At 38.0% G+C, this 17090-nt stretch overlaps 1 protein-coding gene across 4 annotated transcripts in view; it reads right to left on the reverse strand.

The window, feature by feature from the left end:
* CLHC1 (clathrin heavy chain linker domain containing 1) overlaps positions 1 to 17090 on the reverse strand; it is a 32096-nt gene that overhangs the window by 14187 nt on the left and 819 nt on the right. Inside the window, exons 3-9 of one of the 4 annotated variants that reach the window (XM_038551282.1) lie at positions 11398 to 11654; positions 7793 to 7980; positions 5732 to 5865; positions 3552 to 3753; positions 3328 to 3440; positions 2481 to 2574; positions 732 to 838 (exon numbers count right to left, since the gene is read on the reverse strand). In XM_038551282.1, coding sequence (XP_038407210.1) covers positions 732 to 838; positions 2481 to 2574; positions 3328 to 3440; positions 3552 to 3753; positions 5732 to 5865; positions 7793 to 7980; positions 11398 to 11574 — 1015 coding nt within the window. In that variant the 5' untranslated portion in view covers positions 11575 to 11654. Of the gene's footprint in view, positions 1 to 731; positions 839 to 2480; positions 2575 to 3327; positions 3441 to 3551; positions 3754 to 5731; positions 5866 to 7792; positions 7981 to 11397; positions 11655 to 17090 lie in introns of those variants that run through there. The other 3 variants (XM_038551283.1, XM_038551285.1, XM_038551284.1) reach the window with 3 other exon arrangements.

The following is a 17090-nucleotide window of genomic DNA, read 5'->3' on the forward strand; positions in this document are numbered from 1 at the left end:
CTTTCTCCAACTGAGTTATTTCACATAGCATAGTACACTCTAGCTCCATCCATGTCATTGCAAATAGCAAGATTTCATTCTTTTTGATGGCTGAGTAATATTCCATTGTAAATAGATATACAGATATACATATAGATAGATATCTTCTTCATTCATTCATCAGTCAATGGACATTTAGGCAAGAAGTCAAAAAAATTACTTACTATGTAATTCCATTATATAAAGTGCTAGGAAATGCAAACTAATCTACAGTGACTGAGAGCAGACTAGCAGTTGCCCCTGATGCTGTGGGAGACAGGGAGATGGGAGGGATAAGGAGGAGTCAGAGAGAGGAATCACTGAGGGCAATGAGGGAACTTTTAGGTGATACAAATGTCAAAACTTTTCAAATTGTGTAAATACATGCACTGTGCTGTATGTATGTCAACTTACAGCAATAAAGCTGTTTTAAAAGGAAGTAGAGCAAATTTGACAAAATGTTAACATTTACTAAATCTTGATAGTGAGTACATGGCTGTTGTACATTTCTCCACACTTTTTTGTATGCTTGAAATATTTCCACATTTAAATTAGAAAAATTCCTCAATGTGACAGCTAAAGAAACGGAGTCATTAGCAGAGACAGGGCTGGAGCCTAGATCTGTAGTCAGCTACTATAATACTCTTTCCATTCCATCAGGCGGAAAAAGCACAATTTGCCTACATACATAAGATTCATAGAAAAATGCTCACCCTTAAATTTATTCACTGTCCCAATGTTTTGAAGAATTCTTCTGGGACTGCGTGCTGCAAAACAAGCTGCCTTTTCATATTCACCAAGCGACATTAATTCATTGAACCTACAGCCATTCCATTTTGTTATACATTATAATAGTACACACACAAAAAGGAAAGAAAACTGATTAGAAATGTCTGAAGCAGACTAAACACAGTAATATAGGAAAACTATATCTAGATTTATTCACTCAGTAAGATGTTTTTTCACTCTTTCTGTGATATTCTAGCCTTTTTTTTATCTGTATTTTTTGAATAAAACTCACCTGACAGAAGACTTTGAACCTTACCCTGTACTTTATTCCTATAGCACTTATTGCAAGACATAGAGAACAAAAGAACTTGAACTGAATTCACAATGAGCTCAGATTTTTTTCTCTGGTATCGTCTGAAGATGAAAAGGGATATGAGGGGAAAGAAGGGCAACCTGCTTAGGGATTCAGCCTAGGGGACACAGTAAGTGAAACACAAAGAATGTGGAATTGGAGATCAAGAAGTATCCTTGGTATTCACGAGCCTATGTTGCTCTGCCAGGCATCAGACACTCCATTAATTATGAGACTAACACAGAAGAAAAAATAATAGTTCGGTTAACTTAAGCCTGTACTCCTCTTCTTAGGGCAAAATGTCTTCAAACCAGTCCTTACCCCATAATTAATAAAACTATGGCAAACAGGATTTACAGTGTTGCAAATGAATTTAAAACCCTAGAGAAGGATCCCTAGGTGGCGCGGCCGTTTAGCGCCTGCCTTTGGCCCAGGGCGCGATCCTGGAGACCCAGGATCGAATCCCACGTGGGCTCCCAGTACATGGAGCCTGATGCTTCTCCCTCTGCCTCTCCCTCCCTCTCTCTCTCTCTCTCTCTCTGTGACTATCATAAATAATAAATAAAAATAAAAAAAAATAAAACCCTAGAGAGAAAAACACCAAAATAATACTAATAAACAAAACACATAAAACTTTCAACTTCAAGGGTTCTTCTCTCATATCTAAAGCTGGTAGACTTGGAGAGGCACACAGTGTAAGGAAATAGCACAGGCTTTGGTACCACCCCAAAATGACCTTCGCCCCTTCTTTGTACCACATCAGTAAGACAATCCACAATAAAAATTGTTCAACATATAACTAGAAACAATATTGTTCAACATAGAACTAGAAATGTTCCTTACATACTGGCCTCATAGCCTATAAATTAATCTCTTAGAGAACAGTCATAGGTCTTCTTAAGCCTCTATTACACACTATATATAGTAACTTAAATATTAGGAAGAAATATGCCTCTTAATATGACATAGGATGGAAATGATGAGAAAAAAATGACTGAATTAGGATAATCTGACTCATGACTCATGAAGATATTCTCAAAAACATTTCATAACACCAGGCAAATGGTTAGGAAATGCAAATATAGGTATAAATAAAACTTAAATCAACACTATGAGCCACCTATATCCTCTGAAAAATCTCCCAGACTACCAATCTAATATTTTTTACACAGAGAATCTATTTTCAAAAATTCTAGTTTATTTTCTAATTTGTTTATTAGAGTAAAATTATACAAATACAAAATCTAGAGACTATAGGCTCATCAAGATGCTAAATAAATGCTGAACACTTAATATTAATCATGTACTTAATATTTAAATAAATATTAAATAAGTGTGATAACATTTTAATAAGAAAAATCAAAGATTTTAAAATATTTGCCTTTCAATGTAGCCAAGCAAAATTTCAGCTTCTTTTGCCTTGCCTGGATCATCTTCAAGCAGTTCCTCAACAATGCCTTGGTCACCTATAATTACTGAAAGCACCATAGGATACTTAAGATTATCGATCAAAAGAAAAAATAATATATATATATATGCTTAATATCAATAACTTAATGTGGGATCCTTGGATGGCTCAGTGGTTTAGTGCCTGCCTTCGGCCCAGAGCGTGATCCTGGAGTCACCAGATTGAGTCCTACATGGAGCCTGGTTCTTCCTCTGCCTGTGTCTCTGCCTCAATCCCTCTCTGTGTGTCTCTCATGAATAAATAAAAATCTTAAAAAAAAATAACTTAATGCTATGATTTCTAACAGCACTAACCTCCTTCTAAACTGAGTAGCCTCCCCATCTGTGTCTCCCTTATTTCCAGGTACATTTTTAGGTATTCTCTCTTTGGCTTACCACATTTACTATTTACCAATTTTTTTTTTTAAGATTTTATTTTTTAATTCATGAGAGACACAGAGAGAGGCAGAGACACGGGCAGAGGAAGAAGCAGGCTCCATGCAGGGAGCCCGACGTGGGACTCAATCCTGGGACTCCAGGATCACGCCCTGGGCCGAAGGGAGGCGCTCAACTATTGAGCCACCCAGGTGTCCCTACTATTTACCAATTATCTGTTAGCTGTTGAAGGAAGAAGCTCATAGGGTAATAGAAACCTAACAGAAGTAGTGCATTTTTTTATTTCTTTAAACTCAGGCTAGGAAAATCCTTATTCTTTAGCTTTCCGGGGGAAAAAAATGATGTTTTCCATTATTTGTTGTAGTTAAAAAATATAGATAAATTACCATGTAAACTTTTAGTTTTCTGAATTTCCTCCACAAGGTCTTGAAATGAGCTGCTCATATCAGATTTTACCCATGAAGTAAGTGCATTTGAAATAATTTGCAGTCTTTGATGACTACAAAGATTAAAAAAAATCAACAATTTACTGAATCTAAAATCAAATAGTGGAATAATAGAATAAATACAAATAAAAGCTTTGAACTTAAAAAATATACAATTTTCATACCGAAACTGTAATTCTTTGTTCATATTTTCAGCTAAATCTCTCCGTTTTAATGTCACAATCATTTCCTCATCTAAGTCTGCCTTCCTTTGAACTGGAACATATTTTTTCAACATAATCCGTTTAATTTCAATATATTTATCCTCAAGATGTTTCAGGTATTTAGTGAGAGCATCTAAATTGACGGATTCTTGAAGAGTCATGCCTACAGGGAAAAGGGAACAAATCAAAAGTGAAACCGTGTGGGGGACTCATCCTCAATGGCAAGTCCTAGCAAAATAGAACATAGTTTGCAATGTTAAGAAATAAATAAGACATGCATGAACTTGTAACTTAGTGAACATAAAGGGAATTCGCACACAATTTTAAATGCGTAGCAGTTTTAAACATATCATCAATGAAGGCTGATTGTCCAAACCTTAGCATCTTAAAGGTTTTTTGAAAGCTTTTTATTTTACTTTTAAGAGAGAGAGTGGGGATCCCTGGGTGGCGCAGCGGTTTGGCGCCTGCCTTTGGCCCAGGGCGCGATCCTGGAGACCAGGGATCGAATCCCACATCAGGCTCCCGGTGCATGGAGCCTGCTTCTCCCTCTGCCTGTGTCTCTGCCTCTCTCTCTCTCTCTGTGACTATCATAAATAAAAAAAAAAAAAAAAAAAAGAGAGAGAGAGTGCTCACACAGCTGGGGGGGGGGGCAGGGGTGTAGAGGGAGAGAAAAAATCTTAAGCAGGCTCTACGACCAGTGTGGAGCCCAGTGAGGGGTTTGATCTCACCACCCTGAGATCAGGATCTGCGATGAAATCAAGAGTCCCATCCTTAGCTGACTGAGCCACCCTGGCTTCCCTGCATCTTAAGAAGTTTTAATGACCTCACTGTCCATCCTTGCAAATCTCCAAGTATCACTGTTACTCAACACTGCTAAGAGCTTCTGCCTAACAATTCAGGATTTTTGTCCAAAGATTTCTCTCTAACCAAATCTTCCATTAATCTACTACAACAAACACTGGGGTAATCTGTTTATTCTCTCCAATGCAAAGTTTATAAAACCTGACAAACCCTCAGCCCTCTCTCCCTCATCACCCCCTGTATTCATCATTCATAACAGGCCACTCACACACACTTGAAATGATTCCCTTATACAGGCCAACTCTTGCCTTTAAAGGTATACCTCAAAATTCTCTCCCAGAAACCTCCCTGGATTAATCATACTCAATTTGTAATCATTTCCTTACCCTGAATCCTTTCAGCATTTTATCAATTTGACTTATTCTCTACTTATTCATATGTACCTTATTTGTAGTTTGAGAATCATTTATTTTATATTTGAAAGTGAATCTAGTCCCTGCTCCCACCAAATGCAGGATGATCATCCAACCTCAGGTGAAATCCTCTGGTATGGAACAGTTCATTATCTTCAAGACGTAGCTTCTTCTATTAAAACCAAAACTGACTTCCTAAAATTTCCACCTGCTGATTCTGCCTCTGGATAAACACTGGTTGAAATCCTTAAAAGTTCTGAATACAGTTAGCTATTCTCAAAGTCTCCCTTTTCTCCAGGACGAATATTTGTAATTCTTCTATCCATGCATCAAAAAAAAATTCTCAACATCCTGACAAATTCCAGGATATACTCCCAATTTCTTAAAATGTGGCTTAGGTGAAGATAAAGAACCAGTAAATGCTGATATCAATGTGAATCAAAAATATTCACTAGAACTTAATATACTACAATTTTTTTATTTTTTATTTTTGTATATTATACCAGGGAGTCTCAAAATTTAGAATCACCTGAAGGCCTTGCTACAACACTATTGAGTTCCACCCCACCCACACCCCAAATCCCATCCCTGGAGTTTCTGACACAGTAAGTCTGCAGTGGGGCCAAAGAGTTGCATTTCCAAGAGATTTAAGGGTAATTTTGACATTGATGCAGGAACCAAACTTTAATAGCTACTCCCTTACACTTTATATTCCAGCCAGTCTGGAACTCTTAGTCTTTCAGGGTTGTTGAAGTTTCTCATTCCCTTATAGTTGTCTGCAGCCCAGGCTAACGTTGTTTGTAAAGTCTGACTAAAATCCTGGTACACTTGTAAACATATACATTGTAGCACATATATCATAATTCGTATGACAGATAATAACTGAAAACAGTTGGAATTTCAAACCCTTTAAACAAAATACAGTACCTGGAATAGGTTTTGAAGGATCTTTGGAGAAAGTATGGTATTTTACTTCTTTTGTGTCATACTCTGCCCTAAGTTGTTTCATTTTGTCTATTTGCAATTGAATCTTTGAGGAATCATTTTCAATAACATTCATTCTGAAAAACAGAAAGGCTTTCTTATATTTCTTTCAACTAGTTACTTAATCATAAGATTTAAAGTAAAACAGATTAAATCATTACTTTATTTTGGCTAATTATCATTTTGAAGCATTATGGACTTGAGTGTAAGTTTACAAAACGATGCCCATAAAAAGTTAACTAACCTCACAAGTGAGGAACAGAGCTGAATCAGTAACATCTCACACTACCAATTCGTAACCTTACTGGAAATTTGTATGTGTTATGTTAAACATAATAATCTGGCCACAAAGTACTGTATCTATTCCCTATAGTTGAAAATTACCTTTGCAGCTACAGTTATTTTTGTAATTATATTAGCTTTCTGTGGCTGCTTTAACAAATTGCCAACAACTTATTGGTAGCTTAAAACAACAGAAATTTTTTCTCCTACAGTTCCAGGGATCAGAAATCCAAAATCAGTATCACAGGCCAAAATCAAAGGGCTATGCTTTCTCTTAGAAACTCTAGGGAAGGGATCCCTGGGTGGCGCAGCGGTTTAGCGCCTGCCTTTGGCCCAGGGCTCTATCCTGGAGACCTGGGATCGAATCCCACGTCATGCTCCCAGTGCATGGAGCCTGCTTCTCCCTCTGCCTGTGTTCTGCCTCTCTCTCTCTCTGTGACTATCATAAATAAAATTTTAAAAAAAGAAACTCTAGGGAAAAATCCATTCCTTGCCTCTTCCAGCTGCTGGGGGCTGCTGGCCTTCTAGGACATCACTTCAATCTGCCTGCATAACCACACTGCCTTCTCTCCTTCTGCCTGTCCACACTCCTTCTGCCTCTCTTTTATAAGAACACTTGTGATTGTCTTTAAGGCCCACCTGAATTATCCAGGATAATCTTCATGTATCAAGATCCTTAATGTAGTTTTTTTTCCAAATAAAGTAGTAATTCCAGGTTCCCAGGATTAGGAACTAATAATAACTTCGAGGCCATTATTCAGCCTCCTATAGTAATTATGTGGGGTTTTTAAATTTTTATTTATTTGAGAGAGAGAGCACACGAGTGGGTGGAGGGGGGAGGCTGAGCAGAGGGAGAAGTAGACTCCCTGCTGAGAGCCCCCCTCCCCAACGAAGTGGAGCTCCATCCCAGAACCCTGAGATCATGACCTGAACCAAAGGCAGACACTTAACCAACCGACCACCTAGATGCCCCTTCTATCCTAATTTTGATCCTAGAGCTGGAGGAAGGATAGCACCTCTTTGAGATAAAACTATTTTATTCCAGAATTGGGGATCTTGAAGACCAAAAGGTGGATATAAATTTCTTTTTTTTTTTTTAAATCTTTTTTTTTTTTTTTTTTTTTATGATAGTCACAGAGAGAGAGAGAGACAGGCAGAGACATAGGCAGAGGGAGAAGCAGGCTCCATGCACCGGGAGCCCGACGTGGGATTCAATCCCGGGTCTCCAGGATCGCGCCCTGGGCCAAAGGCAGGCGCTAAACCACTGCACCACCCAGGGATCCCTGGATATAAATTTCTTTAAGCATTATTTGAAGTTCACTATCTAGTTGATCACTAATATGTTGGTCCAGGGAGGAAATAACAGATTAAAATAAACTAGACATATAAATGTCAACGTTTTTGGCAAATTAAAAACAAGACTGTCAGTAGAGAACTGCTGCCCACATCTGATTATTATACAGAGTTCCTGGTAACTATAGATGCCTCAGAGTAAGAGCCTGTAGTATTTATGAAAGAGGGACTGCAGAAATAAAATACCATTTGACTTTCATCCAAATAAACTTATGCTTGTGAAAGAGCATGTTAAAAGTAAACAAATTTTGGGGGCGGCTGGGTGGCTCAGTTAGTTAAGTGTCTGACTCTTGACTTTGGCTCACGTCATATCTTAGGGTTGTGGAATTGAGCCCTGTGTCCTTTTGGGCTACTTATTAATATACTTACTTTGCCACAAGTTGGATTGTTCTTTTCCTGTGATACACCAATGCTGTGGGCTCTGCTGCCAAAGCTTTAAGTTTTCCATGAAGACAAAATGCAGTTCTTTGGCCTTCCTTCATTGTCTCAATAATGGCATCATATTCTTTTTTGATTGAAGTAAGAACGGATTTGTATGCAGTGACATACTCTATTACCTGAAATATGATTTTTCTGCCTATGGTACTGAATTTTTTTTCTGGAAAACTATGGTACAAAAGCCTTGCAAACAGCATTATTGTAGATTCTTTTTTTTTTTTTAAAGATTTATTTATTTATTTATTTATTTATTTATTTATGAGAGAGAGAGAGAGAGAGAGAGAGAGAGGCAGAGACACAGGAGGAGGGAGGAGCAGGCTCCATGTGGGGAGCCTGATGTGGGACTTGATCCCGGGACTCCAGGATTGCGCCCTGCGCCAAAAGGCAGGCAATAAACCGCTGAGCCACCCAGGGATCCCTGATTATTTCTTAAGTAAGACATGACAGGCAGTTAGAAGCCTTAAATTTTAATACCCAGGGTATTAAAGACAATATTCACAGAATATGCACTTTGTGAATTATTACAATACCGTGAGCTTATTTTTGCTCTACTTAGTATGAAAACATATATTATACGTCAGTTAAAACCAATACCAGTTCTAATTATCTCAATTATAGATCTTTTAAATATAATTGCCTACCATTCCTTACTATCTCCAAATCTAGTCTTAGACGTCGTCATTCAGACCTTAAAATCTTGGATTCTCTTCACCTGATTTTCTAACCTATCAGCTCCTACTAGCCAATCAATACTCTCAATTCCCCACTTGCATTTCTATTGCTAAGATGTCAAGTACAACTATAGAAAACCTACTACATATTCATGGTTTCCAATGGTATGTATAAGTAGAATATCTCTAGAAGGATAAAAAAGAAAATAGAAATATGGGAGTCTGCAGAGAAGCAAAGAGGAAGCAGGATCTGAGATGAAAAGGACATGATTTTCCACTGTATATTCTTTATTGGTTCTCTATCTTCTTTCTTTCTTCCTATCTTCTAGATGTATGACCCATGCAAAAATAATTGACAAACATTTAAATAAGTTAAAAAAAACAAAAAATAATAAAGAATTTATTGTTTCCAAGTTCTGCTCATGAGGATTTTATTTTTTAAATGATTTTATTTATTTATTCATGAGAGGCACAGAGAGAGAGGCAGAGACCGGCAGAGGGAGAAGCAGGCTCCCCGTGGAAAGCCCAATGCAGGACTCAATCCTGAGACTCCAGGATCACTCTCTGGGCCGAAGGGAGGCGCTCAACCACTGAGCCACCCAAGTGTCCTGCTCTTAGTGTTTTTAAATGAAATTCCAGGGTTTTACGTATCCCTGTTTTTAGAATTAATGGATTAAAAGAGTTAACTAGAGAAGAAGATGGAGAATAATTCATGAAGCAGTTAATCTATTATTTTTAATAATCTGTTTTTGGGAGTAAAGTCAGGCCAAGATAGATTAAAGAAATAATTTCCAAGTGGGAAGAGTTCTACACAGAGAACTAGAGACTTTAAATCTTCTCTGCCATCATTTTTGTGATCCCAGGAGAAGGGGAAAAAATAACATTATTGTGCCATCACTGGCTTCATACACTGTTTAATATAATTCTTAATAAATTCAGGGTAAAAGTCCAGGGGTCTGAGGGAGATGAGGAAAAGCAGTCATTCCTCAGCTCCTACATATGGACATAGACTATTTGTACATGTTACCAAAAACAACACAAAAACCAGCCATTTCCAGATGACAGTTGCCTCCATAATTTGCCCATTTCTGTAGAAGCTCACTCTTCCAAGTTTTGGTCTTCTTCACTTACTAAGTCTGGCTCTTTCTATAACCTACCCTCAATACTTGTTATAGGAATCTCAGGTCCTCCTTACTTTGATTCAGGCACAGTTCACCAGGTAAAATCCTCTATTTCTGATTCTAAGCAGAATTTGTTGTTTTCTGATTCCAAGTACTCAGAGATACAAGTTATACTTTCATCTTTGTCCAACTAGATCCTTCCAAGAAGGAAGGAAGATTAGAGAAGACAGTCATTAATAGTTTATTAACAATCAAATGTGTTGGAATAACATGAAAATGGAAAGACAGATTATCTTTAAAAAACAGAAGAAAAGTTTCTCTAAATATCAAATTATTTCTATTTCAGACATCCTCTCAGTCCTGAAGAATAGGATTCTTTACAAGGCACAAAGGTATAACTTATAATTGTACAATGGACAGTCTACATGGAAATCTTGGGGGGTAGGGAGAAAAGGTCTATAGATGTTAAATGTTCTTTTACTTAATTCCATGTCTTTTCTCTAAGAATTAAATTAACCAACACCACCTCCAACATGACTTCACTAGAACAAGAATACTAATTTAAAGCAGACAACTCTTCATGTAAGAAAACTTCTGACAAGTGTCAGCATTTGGACACGCAAAGAAAAGCACGTCACAGCTATGGTAACTTTCCTCTGCTGATTTCATGTAAGTAGAATCTTAGCATGATTCTTGATATTTATGAAACCCATTCAAAATATTGCCTTTAAACATTCATCCAATATATTCCTTAGTGACTCAAACACCAAAAGCAGTATCACTGATCATAGTACCATAAAAAAAAAGAAGCTAACCTGCCAATGTACCAATTTTAAATGATAGTGTTTCTACAGGATTTAAAAGACTGTTTCTTTATTTTATACTTTTATGGATACTCATCAATTTTCTTAATTCTACTTGCAGGTATAGATCACTACTTTGTGCTCACCTTTCCTTAGAGTTTTTAATTAGAGGAGAAAAAAGACTTATAGTGTGTCTTGTTTTAAAATTAAACAAAAGACTGAGTTCCTATTTTGCCTATAACTGTATTACTCAGATACCAAGAATCTACAGAATTCTCAAAATAAATAATTATTTCTTCTGGGTAAGGAGGAAAGGATGCTGATTATTTTACTGCCAGGGCATCTTCTAAGTTAAAAAAAAGTGAGGTTAAAAAAAAATAGGATCAAAGGGGAAATGCGATTGTTTATAAAGAAAAACAAGGGTTTCTAAAACCTTAAAAAGCAAAATCAAATGTTATATAAAACCATAATATTTTCTAAACTCAATCTATTTCCAGTGTTTAGTCCAGTCAAACCTCTTATTTACTGGACGTCTAACTCACAAAGAGTTCCAATTTAATATGCTAGATCAAATCCAAGACTTTAATATCACAAGCAAACCCAAAACAACAACCAACAGGTTCCTGCTTTGCAGCCCAATTCCTAACAAATCAGATATTTTTAGATAAAAGGCCAAAATGATGTTAGGAGACAAACTAACTTGTTGCTCAAAAACTGATAGCCTGCACTCAAGCTAAAACAACTGAAATATTCATTAACTACCTAGTGGCAGAAATCCAGCACTGTATTTTCCCCATTCATCCCTTCACAATACACTGGATGAACATCTCAAAATTGACAAAAGAAGTGTAGTTCAAACAAGCAGTGATGTTACTAAGGCAGGAATATTAATTGTCAAGATAGACTATTTCTACCCCATCACCTTAAAAGCATTATGATACCTTATCAAAAACATTTCGATAAATGATGTAATATTCATCAGCAGGTCCTTCCTCATTACAGCCCACTCTTTCCATTTCTGTAATTATGTATCTTTGTATACTTTCCAAAAATTCCTTGTCACTTCTACCAATGATAGGAGGGAGAACTGCATGTTTATTTATTTCTTGGACAAACATATGTCACAATCTGAACACTTGTTCACCAGAGTAGAGTTGTCTTGACTGGCTTTTGCAACAAAGCCAAAACTTTGGTAAGCCTGAAAGAAAAAAAGACCATCAATTGATCTGAAACTTAAAATAAACTAAGCCATTTCTAATAAGTTTAAAATAAATTAAAATTGGCCTAAAATGTGTATTTGCCTTGGGAAAAAAGTTCCCATGAATCTGAGATAAATATTTCAACCTATGAATTAAAAGGTCTAATCTATTCTACTGCCAAGTGCTATACTTCCGGGATAGAAATACCAAACACCACTTAATAAAGAGCTCTTTTCTTAGTAACCAGGCCTATCTGATATGTCATTGGATAGTTTCTTATGTTTAATTTGACACTTTTTAACAGATGGTTGCCATTTTGTTTGTTTCACATGAGAGAACCAGTTTGAACAGTTTGAAAGCTTCCTCATGATACCAACAAGGTCAAATACTTGTCTACCAGTGTGTTCAGTTGGCCCAACCATAGTCATGATAGCTACAAACAATTCATTATTTTATGATAGATTTTATTTATTTATTCATGAGAGACACACACACAGAGAGAGAGAGAGAGAGAGAGAGAGGCAGAGACACAGGCAGAGGGAGAAGCAGGCTCCATGCCGGAAGCCTGATGTGGGACTCGATCCAGGGACTCCAGGATCACGCCCTGGGCCGAAGGCAGGCACTAAACCTCTGAGCCACCCAGGGATCCCCAACTTTATTAGAATTCTTATCTTCAATATAAACATTCTAATTAAAAAGTAAGAAGTCAGAACTTCTGCTAAAATACATCCATCAATGATATCAGAATAACAAACAGTCCTCCTCTAGTACAGTTTCAAGCAGCTACATTCCATTGCTCTTTAAGAAAAATTAGTTGGTTAAAGAACTTGATTCCTAAAAACTACTCATATTAACTTCAAACAGATCTCATGGCTTGCTGAAAAATGTCTGGCAAGGCAAAACATTTTAACTCTTCTCATCTTCTCCCCCACCCATGCACATTCAGGTGTAAAATTTAGAAAATATAAACCAAAGAAAATTAATGAAAAATTAAAATCATCCAGAATCATCCATCCAAACATGATTATTTAATATTTTGGTATATTTCCTTCCAGATTTTATGATTATAAAAATTAGGATCACTCCCTATATTCAGCTTTGTATCCTCATGTTTTTCACTTAATATTAAAAGCACTTTTTCATGTTGCTGAATAGTTTTCATAAACATGACTTCTAATTATGTAGTATTTTATAGTACGCTATACCATACTTCACTTAATCACTCCCCCAAGTTACCTGGAGGGTATTATGCTAAGTGAAATAAGGCAATGGGAAAAGGACAAACATTATATGGTCTCATTCATTTGGGGAATATAAAAATTAGTGAAAGGGAATAAAGGGAAAGGAGAGAAAATGAGTGAAAATATCAGTGAGGGTGACAAACATGAGAGACACCTAACTCTGGGAAATGAACAAGGGATAGTGGAAGGGGAAGTGGGCAGGGGGTTGGGGTGACTGGGTGATGAGCACTGGGTGTTATGCTATATGTTGGCAAATTGAACTCCAATAAAAATTTAAAAAAAAAAATCATTCCCCCACGTTTAGACTTTTCCACTATAATAAATAATGCCGTGATGGATAAATATCTAAATCAATTACACCATGTTGTAGCAATATCATTAAAATCTGGCTATCTAAAATGGCATATATAAATCTATAAATCTTGCCCACAGGTCATATGCAGGAGGAGGGAGCCACCAAAATAATTTCAATATTTAAAAGACCTAATTTATATTGATGAACTGGATAATGAAAAACCAATTTATAAATGAACATAAAGTAGTTCCAATAAGGTGATAACCCATAAATGGATCAACAGTTTTCCCAAGTGAGAAATAAATTTCTTTATTCATTCATTCAACCAATATTTATTGTTTACTATGTGCCACCATTGTTTTGTAGCTAGAGATTCAGTAATAAATAAGATAAAGTTTCTGGCTCTTTGGAGCTTACAATCTAGTAGGGGAAACAGACAATAAATAAACAATGTAATTTCAGATTGTAAAAGATAAAGAGTCAAAGGAGGAAGGAATGGGTGTGACCACTGGGGAATTAGTGATTACATCTGAATACCAGTGACCTATTAACCTTAGGATAAAATCCAAATTCCTTTACCAATGAATACCCTATAGGAACAGGCAGTCCCTTTCTCTGTCCAAATCTAGCCTTTTCATGCCCTGCCCTCCTCGTAACCCCCAACCCCACTTTCATGACTTTGCTGAGAGTCTTGCATAATTCTCTCTCCACCTCTGTATTCTGTCCCTCCACCCTCAACACTCCCTGCCCCAACCAAGATAACCTTTGTACTACCACTCTCATTTCCTTGGCTCTTATGCATTTTTCAGATTTTAGGTTACACAGTTCCAGGAAAGCTGCCCTGAATTCCCTTAAACGTGGTCATCGACTACATTCTCCCATGGTACTGTGCACTTCCTCTACCATGGTTGGTATTATCACTCAGCCACTCTGTAATAGACACTTTCTGTTTACATTCTCTATCTCTCCCAGTAGGCAGGAACCAAAATTTTCTCATTCCCCATCATCCTTCCCTACCTATATGCATTCCAGTGCACAGTACAGCTTCTAGCAGAATAGGTACCAAAAAATGCTTAATAATCAATAATCACTGAGCAATAATCTGGTCTGCTCAGAAGACATCACTTGTACCCTCAAATCAGAACACAGCTGAAGTGACTGTTTCTCAAAATCTACAAAATGCCCCAAGTCACATAAATCAACTCAGATTACCTTTCACTCATTTATTCATACTAGATACATAGGGATACAGAGAAAGCAAGTCACAAAGATTCCCAGTCAGGTCTATTGGGTCTAGTTAAATTAGCAATTGCTATAGAGCAGAGAGGGTAGTGTGACAGAGGTGGGCACAAGGGGCTCCAATGCCCAGAGGGGCATCTCACTAATTTGTGAGAGAGGGCAGGGAAACATCAGGAAAAACATCTAATGGAACAACACCTAAGACAATGCTTACGTTGCACTGTATTTATGTATTCAATAAATTGGGAGGGAGGGGGGCCATCTACCATGTCTGCCACTAAGCCCCACACTAGAGATACAGCATCAAATAAAACAAAGTCCCTAACCTCCCAGAGGTTACATTCAGAGACCGACAACACCCAGAAATGCAGAAGACACATGGGGCTAAGTTGTATAAATATATGAAAGAAGGAATGGGGACTAGAAAGAAGGTGGGAGCATGCTATTTTATACGAGGTGTTAGGTTGGGAAAGAGGAAAGCCCTCACCGATACGGTGACATTTCAGAAACCTGAAAAACATAGTTTGAAGATTCCTGGGAGGAGTGGTTGATGCACTCAGAGCAGCAAGTCCAAAGACCTCAAAGCAGCAGAGCACCTCTGGCAAACAGCAAGAAGGCCAAAGGAGCTAGAAGGGAATGAGAAAGGGCCAAAAGAGATAAGATTGGAGAGGTAGCTGCCAGAACTGTAGGATATAAGGCCTTGAAGGCAGGACCATTACCAGCCCCCCAATGGGGCATTTTTGTACAGGTTAGAAAAAGGTGTCCCCTTCACTAGAGGAACAATGGGCTGAAACATGGCCTTGTCATTCCAGTGCTGAAGCAACAGCCTTATAGAAATTTATGCTTTGCTCTCAGTGACATGGGAAGGTGTTGGAGTGATATGGACACAAGAGTGACAGCTGACATACATTTTCAAAGAATTCTTCTTGTTGCTTTGTGAAGACAAGAGTCAAAGCTGGAAGAACTGTTAGGGAGCTACTGCAATAATGTGGGCAAAAGATAATGGTGGCTTGAATCAGGGTGATAACAGTTGAGGTGATGAGAAGTGTTTTGGGTATTGAAAATAAAGCCAAGAAGAATTTGCTGTGCATAAGAGGGGGTATGTGGATATGAGAGAGCAGTTAAGGATGACCACAAAGTGTTTGGCCTTAGCAATGAGAAGATGGGCATTGCCATTTGCAGAGATGGGAAGAGCAATTCATGAGATCAGAACTTTGCCTATGAGAGGTGTTGAGTAGTCGGCTGTATATGTAAAGGTGGGGTTCTAGTGAGTGGTCTGAGTGAGAGAGAAGTTTATCAGTCACAGGCATACAAATGGTATTTAAAAGTTATGAGCCAGGGCAGCTCGGGTGGCTCAGCAGTTTAGCGCTGCCTTCAGCCAGGGCCTGATCCTGGAGACCCACGATCAAGTCCCACGCCTGGCTCCCTGCATGGAGCCTGCTTCTCCCTCTGCCTGTGTCTCTGCCTCTCTCTCTCTCTGTCCCTCTGTATGTGTGTGTGTGTGTGTGTCTCTCATGAATAAGTAAATAATATCTTTAAAAAAAAAAAAAAGTTATGAGCCAGATGGGGCAGTTAGTTAAGCTCAAGTCTTGATCTGAGTCATGAGTTTAAGCTCCACAATGGGCTCCACACTGGGCATGGACCCTATTAAAAGTAAAATTAAAAAATAAATAAAATAGAGTTATGAGACAGAATGTAAGTGACCTGAGACATGTCAAAAAGCAAAGGTCCAAAGACTAGGCCTGGGAGGTGGGGAGGAGCACTCCAAAGTTTAGAGGTTGGGTAGATCAAGAGCAAAATAGCCTGGAAAAGAGTGTGCAAGGAAGTAGAAGTAAGAGAGGTATCCAGGAAGTCAGGTGAAAAAAGTGTTTCAGAGAGAAAAGTAATCAACTCTGTCAAATGCCGACGGATCGAGTAAGATTAAACAACCAGTGAGTTTAGCAACATGGCAGTGATTAGTGACCACAAGAGCTATTCTACTGGAATGACAGGGACAAAAACCTAATAGGAGTAGGTTCAGTCCACGGAAGGGGAAAACTGGAGACAATGAGAATAGTCCACTCTTTGAAGGGGTTTTCTTGTAAAGATGGAGACTAGTTGGCAGGAAATGGGAGGAAGGATGTTCCAGGAAGAAATGGATTTTTCAGAAGTGCTAAAGCATGAGACAGGTAAGCTAGCAGCTCCAATTAGCTCAGTGATCAAAGTGCAAAGCGGGTAACGAGTCTGACAGATTAGGCTGTAAGGGAGGCCGAGGGGGAGAATCATGCTGAAGAATCTGGATTTGATCCTGAAGATGAAGTAGAATAATGACATAACCATCTTTGCTTCATACAATATTTTGGAGGCAAGAGTGAGGATGGGTTAGGAAAGGAGAAAGAAGGAAGCCAGGTTAGAAGTTAACTCTTCCAAAAAAAAAAAGAAGTTAACTCTTCCAAGGGGAAAATTAAGGAGGGCCTGAATTTGGGGCTGGGGATGCAGAGGAGAAGGCACAGAGAACTAAACCGAGAAAACATCAGGAAGGTACATGAGAAAAGACGCCGCGGTTTGTGCAGAGGAGAAAGGACAGGAGAGGGTTTAACTTCCTTCTAAATGGCAAGAACCCTACACACACTCCCAAAAATCTTCCTTCAGAACCACTCCCCTTGTTCCGACTTGGAAAT

This window comes from Canis lupus, chromosome 10 (genome assembly GCF_011100685.1).
Source record: "Canis lupus familiaris isolate Mischka breed German Shepherd chromosome 10, alternate assembly UU_Cfam_GSD_1.0, whole genome shotgun sequence".
In the NCBI taxonomy this organism is placed as follows: Eukaryota; Metazoa; Chordata; class Mammalia; order Carnivora; family Canidae; genus Canis; species Canis lupus.